This window comes from Rhinoraja longicauda, chromosome 2, assembly GCF_053455715.1.
Source record: "Rhinoraja longicauda isolate Sanriku21f chromosome 2, sRhiLon1.1, whole genome shotgun sequence".
NCBI lineage: Eukaryota > Metazoa > Chordata > Chondrichthyes > Rajiformes > Arhynchobatidae > Rhinoraja > Rhinoraja longicauda.
In genome coordinates, this window is record NC_135954.1 from 107,505,597 (window position 1) to 107,532,269 (window position 26,673).

General features: G+C 42.3%; 1 protein-coding gene across 1 annotated transcript in view; it reads left to right on the forward strand.

Annotated features, from left to right (window-relative positions):
* LOC144608130 (enhancer of polycomb homolog 1-like) overlaps window positions 1-26,673 on the forward strand; it is a 174,988-nt gene that overhangs the window by 37,683 nt on the left and 110,632 nt on the right. Inside the window, exon 2 of the mRNA XM_078425538.1 lies at window positions 10,006-10,137. Within this exon, the coding sequence (XP_078281664.1) occupies window positions 10,111-10,137 (27 nt within the window). The 5' untranslated portion in view covers window positions 10,006-10,110. The remainder of the gene's footprint in view (window positions 1-10,005; window positions 10,138-26,673) is intronic.

The following is a 26,673-nucleotide window of genomic DNA, read 5'->3' on the forward strand; positions in this document are numbered from 1 at the left end:
GTGCCCCCTCACTGAGATGAACTGTTTAGGTCGGCTTGGGGCATTGTGAGTATGCTGATGTCAGCGCCCCAGTGTCTGGACTCCGACCTGGTTTCGTATGTTTCTGCATGGCCAATACCCATCCTTTGTTCTGGCCATGGCTTTGCAGAAAACCTAGAGACTGGGATGTAAGGTTTTTACCTTTTTTGTGGCTGGTCACGAGGTCCTGCAGCCATTTTAGGACCCACAGATTGTGACATCCTTTGGTAAACTGACTGCAGCCTTTCTCCGCTATCAGCCCCAGTCTCCCGTTTAAAATGTCCAAACTGCAGCTCTTTGGTTTTGTGTTGATTTCAGAATGAGGGAAAACTTCTCAAATCTTACAACCCCCTGCACTTGTGTACGGGAAAAAATAGATCTACAAAGGATGCCACCTCTCTTTCAGTACATTCAATCCTAAATAATCTTGACAATATCAGGATGCTATTTCTTGACTACAGCTCATCCTTCCACACCATATTGAATAAGCTCATCCCTAAGCTTCTGGACCTTGGCTTTAGGGCCTCCACCTACAACGGGCTTCTGGACTTCCTGACTGGCAGACCTCAGTTGGTTAGAATCGGTCACACTATTTCCTCCATCCTGACCCTCAACACTGGTGCTCCTCAGAGCTGTGTCCTCAGTCTCCTGCTCTAGTCCCATGACTATGTGTCCAAGTACAATACCCATGCATCTTTAAGCTCACCGATGGTTGTTGCTGGATCTACAACGATGAAACGAGTACAAAAAAGGGATTGAGAGCCTTGTGTCATGGTGGCAGGACAATAATTGAGCCCTTGCTGTCAGCAAGACAAAAGAGTTGGTTGTTGACCTAAGGAAGTGAAGGGGCGAACGCAAGCCTGTCCTCGCCAACAGAGCGACTTATGCTGCTCGCATTGTTTAAAAGGCATTTAGGGAGGCACATGGATAAGAAATGTTTAGAACGATATAGGCCATATGCAAGCAAATGGGATTTGCTCAGAAGGCACCTTAGTTGGCATGCACACATCTAAGAGACAGCATGAACTTCTTCTTGCATTTGAGGCAGCAGAAGTTATGAATCTGCTTCTGCTGTCTCCGTTTGTTGTCGTTCGCCTGACTGAGGTCAGTTGACAGGGCTCACCACGGGGAGGTCAACAACGTGAGCCCCAGCAACTTGATGAACCATGTCCAGTGCTCATATTTCGCTTGGGCAGCTAACAGCCCAGCGATATGAACATTGACCTCTAACTTTAGATAGTTCCTCTGTCCCTCTCTTCCCCTCCCCCTTCGCCGTTCTCCCACTGTCTTCCTGTCTCCACCTATATCCTTTCTTTGTCCCGCCCCCCTGATATCACTCTGAAGAAGGGTCTCGACCCGAAATGTCACCCATTCCTTCTCTCCAGAGATGCTGCCTGGCCCGCTGAGTTACTCCAGCATTTTGTGATACCTTCGATTTGTACCAGCATCTGCAGTTATTTTCCTACACTACATGTCCAGTGCTGTTATGAGTTTATTGAGGGGCACTAAAAATGCAGGTTTATTTTTTGCCACCATACCATGCTACACCATGTATCTACGTACAAGAACCATTCACTTATGGAATCTGTTTTAGTTCATCTCGAGTCACACATTCATACATTGTCTTTAGTTTGCAAGTAAACATTCATAGCAATACCAAAGAAAGAAGAAATTTCTCATCATTATTTTGTGAATTTAAGTATAACAGAGTTATAACAGGATTTAAGTATAACAGAGTTAGTGCTATGCTTTAAAGAGTTTGAATTTTATCCTTTTTCATTTTAAGTTGTGATGCTTTTAAAGCAAAATTTCTACATCTAATAGAATTTGCGTGTTTAGAGTACATTTACTGTTAGCATTTTGTACAAATTCATTCATTTCCACAGGATATATTAGAGTAAATATCCTGAATTTTAATGATTTTCTGTGTATGAGAAGCTACTCGTTGGTTATGCTGTAAAAATGTTTTGCATGCCACACTGGGTGAATTTTAAAGCTTTTGTTCTATGCAAGAAATTATAACTTTACTCCAAAACCTGGTGACCTTCCTGTTCATTTGACACACATCTTGGTCATAAATACATCCTGCTCCACGACTTTATACATTCACAGGATAAGACCAAGGCTGCCAATGCCACGATTTACTTCCCATCCCTAACTGTCCTTGAACTCCTAAGCTAATTTATGGTTGGACACGTTGCTGTAGTTAAATATAGGTCAGACTGTGTAAGGGCAACAGAACTCCTTCCTATAAAACATGAATGTTCCAGATGCAGTTGTAATGACAGTCTGGTAACGTTATGATGGTCTCGACCCGAAACGTCACACATTCCATCTCTCCAGAAATGCTGCCTGACCTGCTGAGTTACCCCAACATTTTGTGATACCTTCGATTTGTACAATTTGTACATCTGCAGTTATTTTCCTACACAACATTAGCTTATTATTCTCAGATTCCTTTCTTAACCTCTGTTGTTACAAAGACATTTTCTTTCTTTGGCAGGAAAATCTTGGTATTTTTATCCTATGAATTAAATAGTCATCTTGGCCATTTTAGCAAAGAGATTGAGAGTCAATCTGTGTCATGGAAGATTTTTTGGGGGGCAAAAAAACAAGATAATTTGTCCTGGTCCGAGTTACCTGTCCATCACCTTATTACGTAACCATGTTGAAAGTCAACTGACATATTTATGTTATTCAAACACACTTCATTTGGTGCGTATATTAAGCTTAATGTTGCTTTAACTTGCAGGCTCCTGGCCTGTAACCCCTTGTTGCACGAGTCCTTTGATCTGACTGTGTGGACAGACCCAGAAATGTAACTGAGGCAGAACAGCCTCACCCAGCTGTAATAGGTTTTATTGCCACATGTTTTGTACTGCTCAGTCTTAGTGGCAACAGGTCCGTTCCAAATGTTTGCTGTAAATGTTGGCAGAAAATACGAGTGCAGAGGGTTTTTTTTTCTCTCTCTCCATTTTCTGTTTGAAAATTTTAACTTGTCAAACAGAAACACATCCTTCGGCCCGACTCGTCTAAGCCGATCAAGATGCCCCATCTAAGTAGCACCATTTGCCCGTATTTGGCCCATATCCCTGTAAACCTTTCCGATCTTTAGATTTAGATTTAGAGATACAGCGCAGAAACAGGCCCTTCGGCCCACCGGGTCCGCGCCGCCCAGCGATCCCCGCACACTAACACTATCCTACACCCACTAGGGACAATTTTTACATTTTTGCCCAGCCAATTAACCTACATACCTGAACTTCTTTGGAGTTCTCTGTACCTTTTTGTACCTCTCCATATGGGGTGGCACGGTGGCGCAGCGGTAGAGTTGCTGCCTTACAGCGAATACAGCGCCGGAGACCCGGGTTCGATCCCGGCTAAGGGTGCTGTCAGTACGGAGTTTGTACGTTCTCCCCGTGACCTGCGTGGGTTTTCTCCGAGATCTGCGGTTTCCTCCCACACTCCAAAGACGTGCAGGTTTGTAGGTTAATTGGCTTGGTGTAAGTGTAAAATTGTCCCTAGTGTGTGTAGGATGGTGTTAATGTGCGGGGATCGCTGGTTGGCGCGGACCCGGTGGGCCGAAGGGGCCTGTTTCTGCACTGTATCTCTAAACTTTTAAATGTTTCTATTGTACCTGCTTCAACCACTTTCTCTGGCAGCTCGTTCCAAATACCTCTATGTGAAAACTTTGGCCCAGAAGGTTCTATTATATTTTCCGCCTCTCGCCATAAACCTGTGCCTTCTTAATTCCCCTCTCCTGGGATAAAGACAATGTGCATTCACCCAATCTATTCCCCTCATAATATTATACCTTTCAGCTTATGCCTTAATCCTCCTGTGCTCGAAGGAATAAAGTCCTTGGCTGCCCGAACTCTCCCTATAGCTCAGGATCCTGGATCCTGGCAACATAATCTTCTCTGCACTTTTTCCAGCTTAATGGCATCTTTCCAATAACAAGGTGACCAAAGCTGAACACAATACTCCCAAGTGTGGCCTCACTAATGTACAACTATAAAATAACATCCCAAGGCCCATACTCAATTCTGTGATTGATGAAGACTAGCATTGTAAAAACTTTCTTTGCTACCCTATCTACTGGTGATGCCATCATCAGGGAACAATGTACTGTACACTTGGATCACTCTACTCTACAATACTCCTACGGCCCTACCATTGACTGTGAAGGACCTGCCCTGCATCACACTTATTTGAATTACGCTCCTTTTGCCTTTCCTCTCGTCACTTTCCCATTTGATCAAGATCCAGTTATAATTCTTGATAACCATCTTCATTGTCAACAATACCACCTATTTTAGTGTTGCCTGCAAACTCACTAATGCCTTGTGTGTTCTCATCCAAACCATTGATGTAGATAACAAACAGCAATGGGCCCAGCGCCGAGCATCGATGCACATCACTAATCATGGGCCTCCAATCCTAAAACCAGCCTCCCACCACGATCCAGTGCTTCCTACAATAAGGCAATTATGTATTCCGTTAACTAGCACTCCTCGGATCTCATGTGATCTAACCTTCCAGAGCAGCCTAACATGCAGAACCTTATCGAAGGCCTTGCTCATCCACATCTACTGCCCTGTCCTCATTGACCTTCTTCAAAAGACTCAATCACCCACGCACAAAGCCGTGCTGACTATTACTAATTAGACAATAGACAATAGGTGCAGGAGGAGGCCATTCGGCCCTTCGAGCCAGCACCGCCATTCAATGTGATCATGGCTGATCATTCTCAATCAGTATCCCGTTCCTGCCTTCTCCCCATACCCCCTGACTCCGCTATCCTTAAGAGCTCTATCTAGCTCTCTTGAATGCCCTCTGTTGTTACAAATGTAGATCTTCTCCCTCGGAATTCTTTCCAATAACTTGCCCACCATAGATGTTAGGCTCCCTGGTCTCAGTTACACAGGTACTTTTCTCACTTGGAGAAACAGAAGGGTCTCGATCTGAAACATCACCCTATGCAGAGATGCTGCCTGTCCCGCTGATTTACACCAGCATTTTGTGTACATCTTGTGGAGATCATTGTGGCGAATGCAAATTGGCTGGGGCAGTTTGATATCAAGAAGGAGGTGGTGCTGAGGCGCTTAAAGATCATTAAGGTGGATAAGTCCCCAGGCCCTGATGGGATCTATCCCAGTTTGAGGGAGGCAAGAGAGGAGTTTGCGGGGGCATGGACAAATATCTTTGCTTCTTCTCTAGCCACAGGAGAGGTCCTGGAGGCCAGGAGAATGGTCAATGTAGTTCCAAATCAATCGCTCCCTGAAAGTGGCATCACAAGTAGATAGAGTGGTAAAGAAGGCAATGGTATGCTCAATTCCTCCGTTGGTTGGGGAATTGGTTTGAGTTTCAGAGTCAGGAAATTAGGATGCAGCATTCGGAGTATTGCATGCAGTTCTGGCCGACCCATTACGGGAAGGATGTGGAAGCTTTGGAGAGGGTACAGAAAAGGTTTACCAGAATTGTTCCTGGATGGGAGAGAGTATTAACTATCAGGAGAAGTTGGACAGACTTGGATTGTTTTTTTTCTGTAATGTCGGAGGTTACGGGGAGACCTGATAATAGTATATAAAATTATGAGCGGCATAGATAAAGTCAGAGTCTTTTATTCCTCAGGGTGGAAATATCAAAGACCAGAGGGTATAACGTTAAGGTGAGAGGGCAAAGTTTAAAGGAAGTGTGTGGGGCTGTTTATTTTTACACAGAGGGTGGTAGGTGCCTGGGGTTGTGATGGAGGCAGATACATTAATAGCGTCTAAAGGGCATTTAGATAGGCATATGGATATGCAAGGAAAGGAGGGATATGGATCATGTCCAGGCAGATGAACGTAGTTATCTTGGCATCCTGTATGGCACATGCACACCCTAGGAACAAGGTTTCCCCTCTCTATGCTTCTCATAATTTTATTTATTTCTATCAGTCTTCCACATTTCAGAGAAAACAATCTTAGTGTGTCCAACCTCTCCTGAGCTAATGGCCTCTAATCCAGGCAGCATTCTGGTAAACCTCTTCTGCACCCTCACAAAGCCTCCACATCCTTCCTGGAATGGATGCCTGATAGCAAGAGAAAGTCGGTGGAAGTTATTTAAAAATACTGCAGCATTGAGGGGATCTTATCGAAACGCATAAGATTATTAAGGGGTTGGACACGTTAGAGGCAGGAAACATGTTCCCAATGTTGGGGGAGTCCAGAACAAGGGGCCACAGTTTAAGAATAAGGGGTAGGCCATTTAGAACGGAGATGAGGAAAAACTTTTTCAGTCAGAGAGTTGTGAATCTGTGGAATTCTCTGCCTCAGAAGGCAGTGGAGGCCAATTCTCTGAATGCATTCAAGAGAGAGCTAGATAGAGCTCTTAAGGATAGCGGAGTCAGGGGGTATGGGGAGAAGGCAGGAACGGGGTACTGATTGAGAATGATCAGCCATGATCACATTGAATGGCGGTGCTGGCTCGAAGGGCCGAATGGCCTCCTCCTGCACCTATTGTCTATTGAAAGGAATAAGGATGCAACAAGCACAGAGGAAGTGAAAGATTGCAACTACGCAATATCTGATATCAAATTATTTTGTCTGCAGTCCTGCTGGTTGCAAATCAAGAAATGCTGATTTGTGCTGTGTTATTTTATGGTCCATGTGCGCAAGTATTGTGAGGTACAAGCACAATGGAAAAACTTGCAGCAGCATCGCCAACACAGATTCTAACGACACACAAAAACATAAATTATACATCAATTCTACAAGACAGTGGAAAGACGATAGAGACATAGAAACATAGAAAATAGGTGCAGGGGGAGGCCATTCGGCCCTTCGATGACTGCGAGTGAAAGGCGATACGTAATAGAGAACAATTCAGCAAATGAACAGGCCCTTTAGCCCACAAAGTCTGTACAGAACATGGTGCCAAATTTAACTAATCTCCTGTGTCTGCGTGTGATCCATATTACTTCATGCCTCTTAAATGTCACCATCTTATCTGTTTCCACACCACCCCTGGCAGTGCATTCCAAAACCTCTCGGTTAACCCTTCTGACCTTAATGCTATATGCCCTCATGACTTTAACATTTCCACCCTAGGGACAAGGTTTCCCCCCTCTATGCTTCCTCATAATTTTATTTATTTCTATCGGGTCTTGCACATTTCAGAGAAAACAATCTTAGTGTGTCCAACCCCTCCTGAGCTAATAGCCTCTAATCCAGGCAGCATTCTGGTAAACCTCTTCTGCGCCCTCACGAAGCATCCACATCCTTCCTGGAATGGATGCCGGGTAGCAAGAGAAAGTCGTTGGAAGTTATTTTAAAAATAATGCAACATTGAAAGGAATAAAGATGCAACAAGCACAGAGGAAGTGGAAGATTGCAACTACGCAACATCTGATATCAAATTATTTTGTCTGCAGTCCTGCTGGTTGCAATTTAGGAAATGCTGATTTGTAGCCAATACGTAATTAGAACCTCTCATTTTTCAGATGCATGGGATTTTTAAAGAAAAACTATTTTCAAGGTTAAAATATAGACAATAGACAATAGGTGCAGGTGGAGGCCATTCGGCCCTTCGAGCCAGCACCGCCATTCAATGTGATCATGGCTGATCATTCTCAATCAGTACCCCGTCCCTGCCTTCTCCCCATACCCCCTGACTCCGCTATCCGTAAGAGCTCTATCTAGCTCTCTCTTGAATGCATTCAGAGAATTGGCCTCCACTGCCTTCTGAGGTAGAGAATTCCACAGATTCACAACTCCAACTGAAAACGTTTTTCAGCATTTCATTTTTTCATGCATTAAATGTTCCCATGCATTAATTGGTCTGTCATTTAGAAGAAAAGCAGTTTATTCTGCTGAAAAAAATCATGAGCAGATAGAAAAGCAAATCCTATGAATATCAGAATTTTCTTTTGTTAAAAGTGTGAGGTAAAATAAATGCTTGTTCCTTGCAAAATTATATCAAGCTCCCGAATGGCCTCCTCCTGCACCTATTGTCTATTGATAGAGAATGTCAGAGATTCACTGTCTCTCTCTGGGAAGTAATTTCTACTTGCACTGGTTTTAAATGATTGGCCCCTTGTCTTGAAAAAATGTCCCCTTGTACAACACTCTCCCCATTAGTTAAAAGATCTCAATATCTACACTGCAGGAAGGAACTGCACATGCTGGTTTCCACCGAAGATAGTCACAAGAGTAACTCAGCGGGTCAGAGAGCATCTCTGGAGAAAGGGAATAGGTGATGTTTTTGGGTCGAGACCCTTATGCAGACCCATATTAGATGTGTCTATCAATATCTACTCTGTCATGCCCCTTTAGGCTCTTGTATGTTTCAGTCAGATCACTCCTAATTCTTCTGAACTCTAAAGTAGTCAAAATTCTTACCATTACAGCAACTTTACTTGCATGTTTCAGAGTGAGAACTTCAACAACACATTTGTGGAGGGGCAGGGCATTATTGCCTGTGACGTCTGGACTTCTGTGTTTAACTTCACTGATTGCATGGTATTTGGAAACCAAAACAGAAACCTACAAATGCTGGAAAGAAAGAATAACAAAATTGTTGTCAATTCTAAGCAGATCAGACAGCATCTGTGGATAGAGAAACCATTAATGTTTCAGGTCTTTGGCCCATTATCAGAAATGCTAAAGTTAGAAAACAAGTTGTTTTAAGTTGCAAAGGAGAACACCGGAATGATAAAGTGGAGGAAACTTTGTCCAGGTATTCCAATGACTTTCAGTGCATCCAAGAGCAGGGTATAAACAATGGGCGGTGACTTTGGAGAATATGTCCATTCTGTCTGCAATGGTGAAACTAAGCATACAGTTGCCTATCACGTTCTTTCATTATTATAGTCCCATTCTGACCTTTGTCTTTGCATTTCATTGGAATAATATACAGAAGTCAACAAAATCTCGAGAAATGACATCTTATCGTCCTTCTAGGGACACTGGAGCCTATGCGATTTTCAGATATCTATCCTTTCCTGTGTGCTTCAGAACTGGCTGCCAATAACATTAACTCTCATTTTTTTGCTCTGTTGAGATCACATTGCATCTATGCTGAATATTACCAGAATTCTCCTCAATTTTATATTTTTTTAAGCATAGGTCCAATGTCTTTTTTTTACTCTCTACTGCCCTCTCACCAGATGAAGTTGGTGTCCACCCTTTCAAAAACTCATTTTGTCTCTACATCCCTCCCATTCTATTCAAATCAATGATCCAATTCTAAGTTCTATGCAACTTAAAACACACATTTTCCCTCAAATCTAACATGTCATTGACTTAAAATGTTAACCCTCTTACCCTCTTCACAGCTGCTCCTGATCTAACAAATATTGTCGAAGGTATCACAAAATGCTGGAGTAACTCACCAGGTCAGGCAGCATCTAGGAGAGAGGGAATGGGTGACGTTTCGGGTCGAGACCCTTCTTCAGACTGATGGACTGTCTGCATTTTCTGATTTTATTTCAGTCTAAAATAACATAGATCACTGACAGATACAATTATTAACATAGCAAAATACCACTTGTATAATCATCGGTCTTTAGGAATATAAAGCGTCTGGCATTTGAATACTCCTCCAGTGTATTTCTGTAGTTAGCAATGACCTCTTGGAACAAATCCTAGACACCACTGTGATTTATTTTTTTACTTAAGCACCCAGGATTCACCGAGCATGTCCTTGCAGAATTATTGAAGAACAATGGATTGCATTCCTGTTGGCACAAAGTGCCTTTTAAATTAAATTTTGTTGGTATTGTAGTGCTTGAATAAATGATGAGGGTCTGAAATTGCTGCCTATTATTAATCCATCCTGACCTTTAAGCTATTTGTGTTACATAAAGTTTTGACACTTAATAAATTCAGGCAATCCCTATATCTTACTTCTACAAAACTGACCATAGTTCAGTTTGACATTTTATGTATTGTTTTCGAAAATACTAAGAAATTAAAAGAACTAAAAAAAAATTAAATATACTTTCAGGTCTGTTTCTCCATTGTGTCCCATTCTCAAGCATCATGAAGGAAACAATAGCAACGATTGTAAATATGGACTGGATATTGTATTTTTGTTTTCATCGAAGCATCAATGAGCCCACTAAAGGATGCCTACTTGGTGAGTCTTGACAAAATGTTTATGCGGGTGTCGGGTGGTGAAAAAATATTTGTCATACAAGATTTCGTAAAGAGTTGGCAGTGGATATTTTTAAAAATGACGTCATTCTTTACTAATATTAAGCTGATGCAGAGCTGGTTTATTTTGTAACAAATCATCTGCTGCTAAAGATTTTCATTATAATACGCAAATTTTCATTAACACTGCATTTTCATTATATTACAATGAAATGTGACCTGAATTATTTTATTGTGTGTTTTATAAAGCAAGATAGAGACCCCATTTATCCATTTCCCCCATTTATCACCTTCGGGTTTTCTAGGATCAGTTAAATAAAAAAGCAGAATTACTGTTTTGTATGTGGAGTACAACATCTTTTAATGCTTGAAAAATTCATGTCACAAAATGATTGATTTATTATTGTGGATTGATTGTTCTGCCTGGAATGGATTTAGAACATTTAAACCAAAACTTGTGAGCAACTGTTAATTTACTATGATGGTATAGATGAGATGGACCACATATCTTATTTTCATATGTGTATTGATCTAAGTGGGCTATTAGCCCAAATTATATAAATGAAAAATTTGAAGCTTGAGTATTTTTTTTTTTAAAACCTTTCAATTTATATTGCTTATTTGGTCAGAGGGGGGGGGGGGAGGAGAAAAGAATGGATGGGGCATGAAGGGAAGGAGAGATGAGTGAATAATAGGGTGGAAAGTAGGGGTTGGAATGAGAGAAGGTAATCTTCATGCATTGTCTCTTCATGTTCGAGTCTTGATATGATCTCAAGGCACCATGGTATTTTTTCACCATTACACTTTGCTTTACACAGCCTGTTTCGTGACTGAACCTTCTAGTCTATCCATCCATGCAGGGTGACTTGGACAGGTTGTGTGAGTGGGCGGATGCATGGCAGATGCAATTTAATGTGGACAAGTGTGAGGTTATCCACTTTGGTGGTAGGAATAGGAAGGCAGAGTATTATCTGAATGATGTCAAGTTGGGAACAGGGGACGTACAACGAGATCTGGGTGTCCTAGTGCATCAGTCACTGAAAGGAAGCATGCAGGTACAGCAGGAAGTGAAGAAAGCCAATGGAATGTTGGCCCTCATAACTAGAGGAGTTGAGTATAGGAGCAAAGAGGTCCTTCTGCAGTTGTACAGGGCCCTAGTGAGACCGCACCTGGAGTACTGTGTGCAGTTTTGGTCTCCAAATTTGAGGAAGGATATTCTTACTATTGAGGGCGTGCAGCGAAGGTTTACTAGGTTAATTCCTGGAATGGCAGGACTATCATATGTTGAAAGACTGGAGCGACTAGGCTTGTATACACTGGAATTTAGAGGGATGAGAGGAGATCTTATCGAAACGTATAAGATTATTAAGGGGTTGGACACTTTAGAGGCAGGAAACATGTTCCCAATGTTGGGGGAGTCCAGAACAAGGGGCCACAGTTTAAGAATAAGGGGTATGCCATTTAGAACTGAGATGAGGAAAAACTTTTTCAGTCAGAGAGTTGTGAATCTGTGGAATTCTCTGCCTCAGAAGGCAGTGGAGGCCAATTCTCTGAATGCATTCAAGAGAGAGCTGGATAGAGCTCTTAAGGATAGCGGAGTCAGGGGGTATGGGGAGAAGGCAGGAACGGGGTACTGATTGGGAATGATCAGCCATGATCACATTGAATGGCGGTGCTGGCTCGAAGGGCCGAATTGTTGTAGTTCGTGCCCTATGAACAGAATAGTCAGACAACCAAATTCGTATAACCTCTTTATTCTACTCACCCAGGTGGGAGAGAGTCTAGAAACCGAAGCGTTTAGAAACGCTCAGGAAGCTAGTGTGGTCTCCCTCCCCGAATGCTAACAATTACACATATTTATACCCGAAATACATGTGCCAGTACATTTCCTGTTGCTACCTTATATGGCAAGTTTTACAATGTCCTATAAATCTTTATGTGCCCTTCAGGACCCCCATGTCCTCCGTGTCCTGTGTGACCTACATGTCCTCGGTATTCCCAGGACCAAAGAACAGTCGATATGGCCAAATGTTCCCCTTAATCATCAAAGGATGGTTAACCATCAAAGCCTTAAAGCCAGTTACCCATATCAAAGGATGGTCAACCATCAAAGCCTTAAAGCCAGTTACCCATATCAAAGGATAGTCAACCATCAAAGCCTTAAAGCCAGTTACCCATATCAAAGGATGGTCAACCATCAAAGCCTTAAAGCCAGTTACCCATATCAAAGGATGGTCAACCATCAAAGCCTTAAAGCCAGTTACCCATATCAAAGGATGGTCAACCATCAAAGCCCTAAAGCCAGTTGCCCATAGCAAAGGATGCACTTAGCCATAAACCGTGCTTCCATGCTGACAACAGGATGTCCTGGCAACATAATCGAGCTGGAGCTTTTACACCTTTTTTACACCCCTGCAATAAAACCCATATGGCCAAATGTTGAATGTTGAACCCCTTACAGAATGGCCTCCTCCTGCACCTATTGTCTATTGTCTAATCCATGCTGTAGTTTATGCTCCTCGTAAACATCCTCCTTAGATATTTCTAACCTGTTAGAATATCCTTCCCTTTGCCCTGCTCATGAGTGCCCAGCTTCCCCTTAAATATATCTGCACTCTTCCCCATAACTGCTCATATGATAATGCATTCCACATTTAATGACTCTCAGGGTAAAGAACTTTTTAGTTAGCAGTCATTCCCTTATGATCTCATACTACCTTTTATTGTTGCACAGCACTGTAAATTTCTTTATTGTATCACGGAATCTTTTGAGAAATATGTAATATTATGTAAAATTGGCCTTTTATTCCATTCTTCGGGATATTCGTGAATTCCCAAAGATCAATATTCCAAAAGATTTCCCTAACAAGGTTTGGTGGGGGGCATGTGAACAACATACTTGAACAGTGCGTTTCTGACCCCAGAGGGGGGGAAGTGTTACAGAACTTGTGTCAATGAGGGAACATTTTGAGGAATTGCAATCATAATATTATTAGATTAAGAAAAACGACTTTAAAAAATCCGTGGACCACTTTGGTTAAAAATAGTCAGTTCGAAGAGGCCATTTTCAATAAGACGATAACAGATCTGGCTGGCTAGGCAAGACTGGAAGGTAATAAACTGGAGGAGGTCCGGACCTCTTTAGGTATGTTCCCGCCAGAGAGAAAAATACAGCAATTAATACCAGACCTCCCTGACGATCAAATAGAGAAAAGTAAAGCTAAAATAGGTTTTATATGACACCTGTAGCGGCCAGCTTCTCGTCTTTTCAATTAGCTTCCAAGATGCCACTTGCATAGACCGAGTGAGCGATAAGCTTAATGACTCGAGCAAATATAAATAACAGTGATCCTCCTCAACGTTTGAATAGTTAGTCTTTATTTTGAAGGTGCAATAAACATATTGGCATATCTCTTGTCATCGACTGGTTATTGATTTGCTAGGTAAAATTCCATATCTTACCACAGTCTATGCGATCGATACGAACTGCCAGATATAACTTCGGTGGAGTCTGCATTAATCTTCTCGTCAACAAGACTTACAGCCGATTACATCTTGGCTAATTAATCTTTTGGCGGAGCCTTTGGCTGAACCTCTGTCAGCACCTCCTTGGCTCACAAACTCCGCCAGCACGTACCCAACTGCCCGCACTCTAGCTCCGCCCAGCCCCTTCGTAAGCATTGCGTTAACTCTGTAGTGTCCAAACTACAGCAGGATACAAGGTAATAATAATAATCAGCAAAAATAACTAATAAATGCAAAATGGCTCCTACAACACCTATCAGTTCGATAACACACGTGAGCAGTAGGTTAGTTGGAAATTTCAGGCCAGTTACCTGTGCTTATGATGGATAAAATGACATGGTAAAATTGCAGTGCTATTAATACATTGTAGGATTCTTTTAAGTTCTGTTATGGTTTCTGTTTCATTATTGATTATAAATATAAAGGAAAACTCAAAGTAAGAATAAGAAATACTGGTTAGAGAGTATGCGATCAGACTGCAAGAAAACAAAGAAAAATCCAAAAATATTCTGACATGTAAATAGTAATTGGATAGTAAGAAGAGGGGTTGGATTGATTAGGTAGCAAAAAACAAAACATTTTAAAAAAGCACGGCTGAAGTACTGAGTTCTTTACTCCATGAAGTACACTGTTCTTTACCAAAAAAGATGCAGCTGGTCTTGGCAAAAGAAGGTGCTGTTCAGATGTTGCCTATTCCCAGCACCAGGTTTTCTGCCAAGGCAATGTTCTCAATTACATATCGCTCTGTGTATAATGTTATAATAACTCCATATAGTGCTAATCCCATTAGCGTGGTTTTCCAGGGAATGCATCCTGAGTGCTCAGTGAGGTAGCAGTGTACTATAAGTGTAAGAAAATAACTGCAGATGCTGGTACAAACCGAAGGTATTTATTCATAAAATGCTGGAGTAACTCAGCAGGTCAGGCAGCATCTCAGGAGAGAAGGAATGGGTGACGTTTCGGGTCGACACCCTTCTTCAGACTGATGTCAGGGGGGGCGGGACAAAGGAAGAATATAGGTGGAGACAGGAAGATAGAGGGAGAACTGGGAAGGGGACTGGAGGAGGCCCATGACAGAAAGGTCAGACTGGGAGTGGGAGGGGGAGTTGAACTGCTCAGCCACCGGGAGATCAGGTTGGTTAAGGCGGACTGAGCGTAGGTGTTGAGCGAAACGATCGCCAAGCCTGCTTTTGGTTTCGCCGATGTAAAGAAGTTGACATCTAGAGCAGCGGATGCAATAGATAAGGTTGGAGGAGGTGCAGGTGAACCTCTGTCTCACCTGGAAAGACTGTTTGGGTCCTTGGATGGAGTTGAGGGGGGAGGTAAAGGGACTAGCAGTGTACTAAACTGATTCAAGGGATGAGATTTATATGGAGAGATTGGATTGTTCACCTTGAAAAATAAGAGATTGTGAAAGAATCTGATAAAAAATATTGAAATCATGAGTCCAGATAGGGTAGATTAAAAGAAACTGATCCTATTGGCAGAAGGATGAAGAACGGTGGGCAGAATGAAGGTGAACGACAAAAAAAAGAAAACAAATGGCATGGCGATACAAGCGGCATGGTGGCGCAGCGGTAGAGTTGCTGCCTTACAGCGAATGCAGCACCGGAGACCCAGATTCGATCCCGACTACGGGTGCTGTCTGTGCGGAGTTTTTACGTTCTCCCCGTGACCTGCGTGGGCTTTCTCTGAGATCTTCGGTTTCCTCCCCACACTCCAAAGACGTACAGGTTTGTAGGTTAATTGGCTTGGTAAATGTAAAAATTGTCCCTTGTGGGTATCGGATAGTGTTAATGTGCGAGGATCGCTGGTCGACGCGGACCCGGTGGGCCGAATGAGCCTGTTTCCGCGCTGTATCTCTAAACCAAAACTAAAAATTTATTTTCATGCTATGTGTGGTAAGAATGCGGTGAATGTGCTGTCAATGTGTTGGCAGAGGAAACTGAAAGCAGATTCATGGCAGCATTCAGAAAAGGGTACTGTCTTAACTACTTGAAAAGAAAATTACAGAGTTGCACGAGAGGGTAAAGGAGTGTGAGCTGCTGGATAAATCTGCCACAGAGCTGGCACAACCTTGGGTGAAATACCTCCTCCTGTGCGGGATGTCGACAAGTTAAGAGAGTGAGCAAAAAGGTTGTGGATATAATATAATGTGAAAAAATGTAATGTTTGATTTGGGAAGGAAAGAGTTTTTTTTAAATGGCAAGGACTAATAAATGGTCGATTAAGAAATCCAGATGTGCATGTGCCCAAAATGTAAAAAGTTATAAGGTAGTCCACCAATTGATTATTAAGGCAAGGTGTAGTACCACATAATATTAGGTTTATTATAAGAGCTTTTGAGTACAAGATTAAAGTGCTTTAGTGAGACCACATAAGGGGTACTATGTGTAGGAAAGAACTGTAGATGCTGGTTTAAATCAAAGGTAGACACAAAATGCTGGAGTAATTCAGTGGGACAGGCTGCATCTCTGGAGAGAAGGAATGGGTGACGTTTCGGGTCGAGACTGATGTCTGGAGAGTCTGAAGAAGGATCTCGACCCAAAACGTCACCCATTCCTTCTCTCCAGAGATGCTGCCTGACCCGCTGAGTTACTCCAGCATTTTGTGTCTACCTTGGAGTACTATGATGTTTTGGTCTCCATTTCTTACAATGGGTGAATTTATCTGGGAGGTAGTGGAGTGTAGATTCACAGGATGATGCCTGGGCATGACGAATGAAATTGAGTAAAATTAGTTGAAGTTTAGAAAATTGAAAGGTGGCGTTGTCTTATTTACACATACAAGATTTTGAGATAGGTTCTTGGAATAGATGTCGGGAGGTGCTTTCCTCTGATGAGAGCATCCAGAACAAAATATCATGGCGCAGCGGTAGAGTTGCTGCCTTATAGCGAATGCAGCGCCGGAGACCCGTGTTCGATCCCGACTACGGGTGCTGTCTGTACGGAGTTTGTACGTTCTCCCCGTGACCTGCGTGGGTTTTCTCCGAGATCTTCGGTTTCCTCCCACACTCCAAAGATGTACAAGTTTGTAGGTTAATTGGCTTGGTGTAAGTGTAAAATTGTCCCCAGCGGGTGTAGGATAGTGTTAATGTACGGGGATCGCTGGTCGGTGGGCCGAAGGGCCTGTTTCTGCGCTGTATCTCTAAACTGAAATAGGGATAGCATTTTTGGGCTGAAGTGAGGAGTTTCTTCATGCAGAAGGAACCTTGGGAATCCCCCTGCGTGAGAGGTTGTTCAGTACTTTCAAGACTAAAATAGATTTTTGTCCTAAGTAGTGAACAACACCGAAGGATATGGTAATCAGTAGGAACAGGGAATTAATATTCCAATTAATATTATGTGGTAATATTCTACAGTAGACTAGGTCAGTGCAATGGGAATGTAATTTTCTTTTTTCACATTGAATCAGGGAGGTGATGAGATTGGCTATATATTTTTTTTATGAGGATGCAATATTATTTCTGTATAGGGCATGATCTTTCTTTCTCCTCCTGCTGCACTGAATTCGGTGGTCTATCTTGCTGAATGTTAACTCCGCCATTAACACAGTTATAATATACTTATTATTTACAAAGTGAATTAGAGCCCTCTACAGGTAATATAAGCTAACTGCATAGTTGGGCACACAAGTTTTCTAAGCCAGCAAATTCAATTTGCTGTTTCATTTAAAATGTGCAGTATCATGTAATACATTGGCTGCTTCTTTACATGTGGGGTTATTATATATAATCTGGGCCATTTACATGTAGACTTTAGAGATATAGCATGGAAACGGGCCCTTCGGCCCACTGAGTTCGTGCCGACCAGCGACCACCCCATACACTAGCACTGTCCTGCACACTAGACAATTTTCAATTTTATCAAAGACGATTAACTTTCAAATCTGTACGTCTTTGGCGTATGGGAGAAAACCTGAGCACCCGGAGAAAACCCACGTGATCACAGGGAGAACGTACAAACTTTGCAGACAGCACCCACAGTCATGATCGAACTTGGGTCTCTGGCGCTGTAAGGCATCAAATCTACCGCTGCGCCACTGTGTCGCCCTAATTTATTTAATGGCTAATGAAATGTCCTCTTCAAACAACAATCGAGGCATAGCTGCAAATGTTTATTTTGATTTCATATGGTTTTGCTACTTTTAAGATCTATAATCAACTGACTAAAAAACATTTTATGTTGTTTATCATAAACTTATGTCAGTTTGGACAATATCCCTTCTATGATTTAATCACCTCTAAGAAAGGAAAATCAACAATCCACATGCTGCGAATCCAAAATAAAATCAGAAAATGCTGTAAACACTCAGCAGGTCATGCAGTATGCTGTCTGACCTACTGAGCTTTTTGGCACCTTCTGGTTTTATTCCTAGTGTAACAAACCTTTGCCTTGATGTGAAGAAAAAATACATTATGATTCTGTGATGAAAATATTCTCTCATTTGGTAATGTTTGCAATAATGTTTAAAGAAATTTACTCCAAATATTGACATGTCCCCAAAGCTGTTTGATGTTGCTCTTGCAGAATTACACAGCTACCAAAACAATTGAGAATTCCAGTTTGACAAACTGATCAGAGAAGCAAAATTCTAATGTCCTGATAGTACAGTTATCAGAAATCCATCCAAACCACAACAAATAAAGGTCATCATTTAAGAACCAGTTAGAGTTATAAACCAATTGGCTAATCATAACATTTGAACCATTCCAGTTGTGCAATTGCTGGTTCTGCACTATCATACCTGTAATCAGAAGAGTGACAGTACAGATATGTTTCAGTGACATATATTCGATACTGACCTCCAAAGCCCAGGGAATTTGCATGTTCTTGCTGTGACTGCATGGGTTTCCCCTGGGTGATCCCACATCCCAAAGATAAGCTGGTTGGGTTAATTGACTTCAGTAAACTAGTTGTCCTTGTGTCAGTGGCTGGTGGAAGGATTGGTATTGGCCTTGTTTGAGAACATAGGGTTACAGGGAAACAAGTGGGAGAATGGGATTGCTTTGAGACCTGCCAGCCAAATGGCTGGCTCCTTTGTCATTATGAAGATATGAAAATCTTAAAGGTGAATAGTAATCCTCTGGCTACTTCTTATATGCACAAGAATAGATGCCCACATACTTGTGACCTTTGGTAACTTGTAAATGTATGATACCAAAAGTTACTTGCCATAAGTTCCATGTCAGTTCTATAACCAAAAGAAAAATTGGGATTTTTCAAATGGCCTCAGAAATACCGAGATTTGTAAGGAGGAAAAAAAGTGGGATTTTCTAAGAGTGTCTTGCAGCATTGAAACAGGTACTTTGGCCTAAATTGTCCATGCCGACTAGGGTGTTTATCTCAGCCAGTCTCAATTGCACTCATTTGTCCACTATCAGTCTAAACTGTTCTAACCATGTATTTGTTCGAATGATTTTTAAGCGCTGCCATTTCCACTTCCTTTGGCAACTTGTTCCACATACTCACCACCCTTGGTGTGGAGAAACATGCCCGTTGGGTACCTTTTAAATTTGTCTCCTCTCACTTTAAACCAATGCCATCGAGTCTCAGACACCCCACCCCACAGGAAAAATCTGTGACCCACATGATTTTAGAAATCTCCAAGAATATCACTCGGCCTTCATTGCTCCAGGGAAAACAGTCCTAGCCTGTGCACAAAATGTTGTGCAGGAATTCAGCAAGTTAGTTTGGTGAGTTTCTCCAGCACTTTGTTTTTTTTCTGATCAAGATTCCAGCATCTGCAATCTCTTGTATCTCCTAGCCTATCCAGTCTCTCCATATAACTCAAGCCGTCCAGTCCCCAGCATTTATGTCTGTAAATCTTTTCTGCACCCTCTCTAACTTAATCACATCCTTCCGACAGAATGATAACCAGAACTGCACGCAGTATTTCAGGGGCAGCCATGCCAAAGTCTTGTGCAGTGGTAGACAATAGACAATAGGTGCAGGAGGAGGCCATTCGGCCCTTCAAGCCAGCACCACCATTCAATGTGATCATGGCTGATCATGCACAATCAGTACCCCGTTCCTGTCCTCTGAACCCCCTGACCCCTATCTTTAAGAGCTCTATCTAGCTCTCTCTTGAAAGCATCCAGAGAATTGGCCTCCACTGCCTTCTGAGGCAGAGAATTCCACAGATTCACAACTCTCTAACTGAAAAGGTTTTTCCTCATCTCCGTTCTAAATGGCCTACCGCTTATTCTTAAACTGTGGCCCATTGTTCTGGACTCCCCCAACATTGGGAACATGTTTCCTGCCTCTAACGTGTCCAACCCCTTAATAATCTTATACGTTTCGATAAGATCTCCTCTCATCCTGCTATGACTTCTCAACTTCTCTACTCAATAACTCGGAGATTGATAAATTAATTTGGGTAGGTGCATGTTCAAGCTTGAGCCTGTGACAGATTGCAATATCCTCTGCATCATATGATAGATAATGTGACTTTTTTAATTACTATGGAACTTATGGTTTGCTTTTGAAAACTCTGCTTTAAAGCATTGCAAGTATATATATTATTTACTACATCTTTTTCTTTCCCTTCAAATTAAACAGGAAAACAGCTAAAATATAAATATTACCATAAATTGTCTTGAATGGAACGAATTATTATTTCGTGTCATCACACAGCTGTTTGCCAATAGCGAGCAAATTTTAGTGCCACGTCGTTGGCCTCTGCAAGATCCTTTACAGTGCATGGGTCATGCAGCATGTCACAGCTCAGGAGATGTTCCATAGTCCGCCCTCGCAGTCTGCCGCATCTTCAGTACATCCCCACTTCAGCATGTTCGATTTGCTCCTCCCCATGTTTAGACTGCGCCAGGTTATCCACGGTTGGTCGGAACCTGGTGGGAGTTTCTCAGAGGGATCGATTGCCATGTGAATGTCTTCGGGAGATTTCTCTAGACTCTGTTCCCAGAGTTTGAGCCTTCTGGACGATGCACTGCAGTCCAGGGGATGGACAGAAGAGAGGAAACTTCTGCGTGATTTCAAACGCTGAGGTAGCAAAGGGTGGTCATGTAGGGGGTGTCTTTCATCCTCTGATTGTCTGAGGCGTTCTTTTTGAATGGCTACAGCTCTTCTGATTCCAGGAGGTGCAATGCCAGAGAGTAGGTAGATGTTGTCAGTCTTGGTAGGTTTCATGCATCCACTGATGCAGCGAGAGCTTGTGTTCAGCACAGGATCAATCTTCCTTGCATGAGCTGAGCACTCCCATACTGCGCAGGCATACTCGGCAGTGGAGAAGCAGAGAGCCAGAGCTGTTGATCAAATGGTTTTAGAATTTGCTGCCCATTTTGAGGTACTCCGAATTTTGAGGTACTCCGCTTGCTAAGAAGAGCATTTCTGGAACTGACTTTTCCTTTAAGCTTGGTGATATGTGCTTTGTAGGTCAGAGATCGATCAAGAGTCACACTGAGATAGACTGGATTGTCATATCGCTCCAATCTGACGGCATCCCTTGTGATCTTAGCCATAGCAGGAGCGTTCTCGTCGCGGTCCCTGTCAGATTCTACAAGTATCTGCGAATCCTGCTACCACACACTGTATCCATGGAATGCGTTTTGTCACATGTGACCAGTCACTATAAAATTCTTTGCTTGCAAGCCCACGGTATACAAATAGGTGCCACACAAAGGGCGCTTACGAAGTTACAAAGTATCCCGCGCTAAGTCCCCCTTTGTTCTTCCCCTGCCCACATGGTGGTCCCCCGACGCCAAGTCTTCCATTGTTCTTCCCCCTCCTTCACAGCGGTCCCCCACGCCGGGTCCTCCTTTGTTCCTTCTCCCGACAGCAGCGTTCTCACTTCCACATGGTCCGTCCTCGTCCGTCGGTCGGCGCCCTCATCGACCTCTCCAATATCGCTGCGGGGTCTTCTCCGGACGCCTCCATGGCGCCGACCCAAACCCCAGCCGCGGACTCCGTCAAGTCAGGGGCCGGCCTCGGGCTGCGCCGGCTCCGGCCTGCGAGGCTCCAGCCTCGGCTTCTCCGCCGGCCGCAGGCTCCGTTGACTCCACCGGCCACGAGGCTCCAGCCTCGGCTTCTCCGCAGCCCGCCGGGAGGCGTCTGCCGCAGCGGCCTGCTGGGAGGCACTAGGTCCTTAGGATGAGTACCAAAAATTCCTTCTTTATAATTTGTATACATTGCTGATCAGTTACATTTCGTAGCTGACTTCACAATCCAAAATTAGGACATCCACTTTATTGTTTCAATGACTAAATACAACTTTTAGTCTGATCTGGAACATTCCAATTTGACATTTATTGGTTTCAGCTCCATTTTAGGTTTATTACTGTCCGATGTTGTGAACTAAATTCTGCACTCTGTATCTTCACCTTTGCTCTACCTATTGTACTTTAGTTTGACTTGATTGTATTTATGCACAATATTATTTTACTGGATAGCACAAACCAGAGCTTTTTTACTTGCGTAATAGGCATGTTACATAAGCTCGCACTTACGCAAATAGTTCACAATAGGTGGTCCTGTGTCCTGAATGACCTGTGCTATTGTAATGGGAGGATGGCGACAGCTTCCCATCTGCGTCATAGATATAAAAGCGTCACCCATGCTCGCTACTCTTCCAGTGACACTGGGAAGGCTAGCGAGAATCAGGGAGGTGGCGGAGAGCAACTCTCGGCCGAGTCGCCAACAGCTTCCACAAGGTGCGCCAGCGAGCCCTTCTTCACCAGTTGCCGCACCATGTACCGACAGTGCTTTCTACGGGGCCTCCCACAGGACGTGCTCAGTCACCATGGGGGTCACTTTCCTCTCACTAGCTGACACATTGTTCACTCCCCCCCCCCCCCCCCCCCCTTGCCGCCGTCTCCTTCTCCCTTCTCTTCCACCTTGGAATATGTTGGTGACTCTGAGGGAGGAGGAGGAGGGGAGAGTGGACAGGAAGAAGCAGCAGCTGGTGAGAGGGGAGAGCCTCACGGTGACCGAGCATGTCCTGTTGGTGGCCCATAGAAAGGGCCAGGGGCTGCAACGTGAGCCGCAATGACAGCCACTTCCAACTGGACGGTACAGCAACTGGTGAAGAAGGGCTCGCTGGTACAGACCTGTGTTTTTGGCGCCTAGTTTTAAGATGAGATGACACGAAGTGCCAGAGTAACTCGGCAGACTGAATCGGCCTGAAGAAGAATCCCAACCCAAAACATCACCTATCCATGTTCTCCAGAGATGCTGCCTGACCCAGAGTTACTCCAGCACTTTGTGTCATTTTGTGAATAAACCCAGCAGCTGTAGTTCTTTGTTTCCACCAAATTTTAAGGTGATTCCGACTTGTATAAAATCTGCATTGCATAAGGGTTTATGGAACCTAACCCTTATGTAAGTCAGGGAGTGTCTGTACTTCAGTACAAGTGACAATAATAAACCTAAACTCTTTTGGTATTACTTGTAGCTACCAAATGACATTTTGATCTGTAACATTTCCACATATACATCTAAATGGAGGGTCAAATGTGTGGGATATCAAGTGAGCAATGCAAGAAACTGAACTTTAAAGTTAAAAAAATGACTTGCTTGGATGACCAAGCTACCATTTCTACCAATTCTAATATTCTGTTTCAACATCAGAGCAGTAGCCCAAATAAACCACGAGACCCAATGGTTGTATCATGTCACTACTTAATTAGCCAAATACTTTAATGCTGGCAGTTTTTTATTGAATTGTTAGTGGTTCTCGTTCTAAGTGGTACCTCGTTGGAGATTGCTGAACAACTGTAAAAATACTTAATATGTTGGTTTTTCTTTGTGGATTTCCTGACCGCACTCCAAAGTTGGACTCCTTGGAGTGCAAACATGCTGCAGTTTGTCTGCTGAACTTGTGCTGGTTCATAAGTTAAAGGAGCAATAGGCCGTTCGGCCTATCGAATCTACACCATTATTCAATCATGGCTAATCTATCTTTCCCTCTCACCCCCATTTGCCTGCCTTTTCCCCCATAAACCATGATACCCTTACCAATCAAGCATCAGTCAATCTCCGCCTTAAAAATACCAATGACTTGGCCTCTACAGCTGTCTGTGGCAATGAATTCCACAGATTCATCGCCCTCTAAAGATTTTTTTTCACATCTCCCTTAAACAAAAACATAGAAACATGGAGTAGGCCATTCGGCCCTTCAAGCCAGCATGATCATTCAATATGATCATGGCAGATCATCCAAAATCAGTACCCTGTTCCTGCTTTTTCCCCATATCCCTTGATTCCATTCTAAAGTTGCATCCTTTTATTCTGAGACTATACCCTCTGGTTCTAGACTCTCCCACCAGTGGAAACATCCTCTCCACATCCAAGCTATCCATGCCTTTCACTATTTGGTAAGTTTCAATGAGGTCCCCCCTCGTCCTTCTGAGGGTCAGGTGTGTGGTTAAAATAGTTAATTTGTAAAATTCAGAGAAATAGCTATGAGGAACCTAAGTAAAGATGAGATAACCTATTTTTTAATAAATTGAGTTTTCTCAACTTATTTAATTATTTCTAAGTACTTAATTTTTCAATGTTCTGTTTTAGAGTTTTACACATTTCTAGCTCTCCAGCATATTCAAAGTTCTTGACAGCTTTGATGGTTAGTTGAGTTTAAGAACTGAATAATCTGACATTTTTGTTTCTGAATGGGGCTTTATTCTCCTCAGCGTACATGATATATTATGCCTGCAAGGTTCTCCTGACATTTATGGCATTGCAATTTTGGATCTGATGATTTTGGGCAGAAATTCGACACTAAGATATGTTGAAACATAACAAATGGCTCAATGGGAAGTATGATCAGCTCAATGATGGTAGCAAGGTTTAGTTTATTTAAATCTGTTCTGACACTAAAGGAGACATTACTTCAGCAGATGTGAGCGGTGTCTGGACATTATTGTTTGTAGGGAAATTATAAAACTGGAATTGTGCAAAAGCTGTTACCAAACTGTACTCAAAATTACCTGTATGCACCATGTTTTGACCATTACACTGCAAGTTTCCATAACTTTTGAACTGAAGTGGGTATTCCACAATGTAAATTATAAGTCAAATGTTAGAAATTAAATATTTTGTTAGATAAGGGCTCAAATATTTATTATTCAACTGTATTTTCCAAATGTCCTCGTGGTTTTTTGAGAAATCCGTGCTCCATGTGGCTGGCCTGCAAAGCTGCAAAACCTGGTGCAACAATCCGAACACTGAATCCATCAGTGGATGAGAAATTGCTTTTGGCTTTATTGATCAAATGTAGAAGAAACTTTGGACCACTACATTGGATTTCCTTAGATTTGTCATATTAATTATGGATGACAATATGGCATAAAATCTTACCTTCAGTATATAGAATAGACACATCCAAATTTAAAAATGAAACTAAAGCTTGGATAACTTGTTCTTTACTCCCTTGTCAGGAATCGTACTCCAATAGATCTTGAGCCATTGGCTTTTTGTATTGTACACAGTATTTTTGTAGTCCTATTTCAAATTTAGTTTCCTTGACCAGAACTGGTCCTCATTAAGAAAGCTGCCTTTAGCACACAAAACAGTTTTGGTGACTAAAGCTGGCACTCTCTACTTAGCTGAATTAATTGGAAAGTTTAATATAACAAAAATTGGCAAATGCTGCAAACACTCAACAGATAAGACAGCATATGCGGAAAGAAACAGTTAATGTTTCTTGTCAAAGGCTCCTTATCCAAACTGTAAAAGAGAAATAACAAGTTGATTTTAAGTTGCAGAGAGGGTAGGGGTGGTATGAATTGGGACAGAGGTTTCCTGAAAGGTTATGGGAAAGTGAGAATACAAAGAAACACAGGTTTAAAATACAGAGCTGCAGGACATGTCAAACAAGTTGAGCTCTACTAATGTTGAGATAAAAATTGAGAAAGTATTACACATGGAGGAAATATTTCTGTATTTTATGATTTGACTAGATAACATGTAAAACAAAGTTTTTTTCTTTACCTCTACATGTGACAATAATAAACCAATATCATTACAGACAGCAGAAATGACCAATTCTGATAGGCAGATAAAGCAAATTACCTGAAGTAGGAGAATTCCATTTAGTGCATACATGGCCGCTACATGCCCAGATAGAAGATAAGCTGTTGTGGCTTTAGATTGCATCGGGTATAGTTAGAACCACACAAGAGGTCACAGACGGAGGATGAAGAATTAAAATGACAAGTAACAGGGAGCTCCAAGTCACTGCTGCAGGCTAAATGCAATTGCCCTGCAAAGTTGTCATTCCATCTGCATTTTTGTTTTTTCCGAATGAAGAGGAGAATACATTGTTAACAGCAAATGTAGTAAGAAATGCAAGTGGGTTGTGGTTTCATTTAGAAGGGCTGTTTGGGTTCTCAAATGGTGAAAGGGAGGAGATAAAAGGAGAGGGTTGATAACTTCTGTAGTTTATTGGGAAAGTGCCATAAGACGGGGAGGAGATGGTGGGGGACAGAAAAGTAGAGCTTTTTCAGTATTACTGTATGCAGCAAGAGGTTGACTATTGTTGATGGTTTTTGAATTCTGAGCATAATGTTTTGCAGCGATCTATATGAAATGAAAGAATCTGCCTGGTAGTTAATACCCCATTTTAAGGACTAGTTTCCTAAAGGACTAGGACAATATCTCATCCATAATACTGTAAAATAATGATCATTGTGACCCAATTTTATCTGGAACTCTCGGATAAACTGCTGATATATAATAGTTAAGGTAAACTGCTTTATTAAAGATACTTACTTTCTATCACATGCAAACTAGACTGATGGTATTAAATATAAAGTCCATGTAAAAGATTCCATCGGGCTATTCAAACTAAGCCAGTGAAGTTCAATCCAAAACAACACCTTTTCTTTCAATCATCAGTTTCAAACAGATTAACTTTTTTAATAAAAAGGGCTTAATCTCACTTGTTTCTGGTGAATTGTGATGTAAAAATCAGCTGTTGGATTTCCACCTCTCCCACCTCTTCGCCAGTGCATCTGCACATGAAATACTGATTGTCTGAT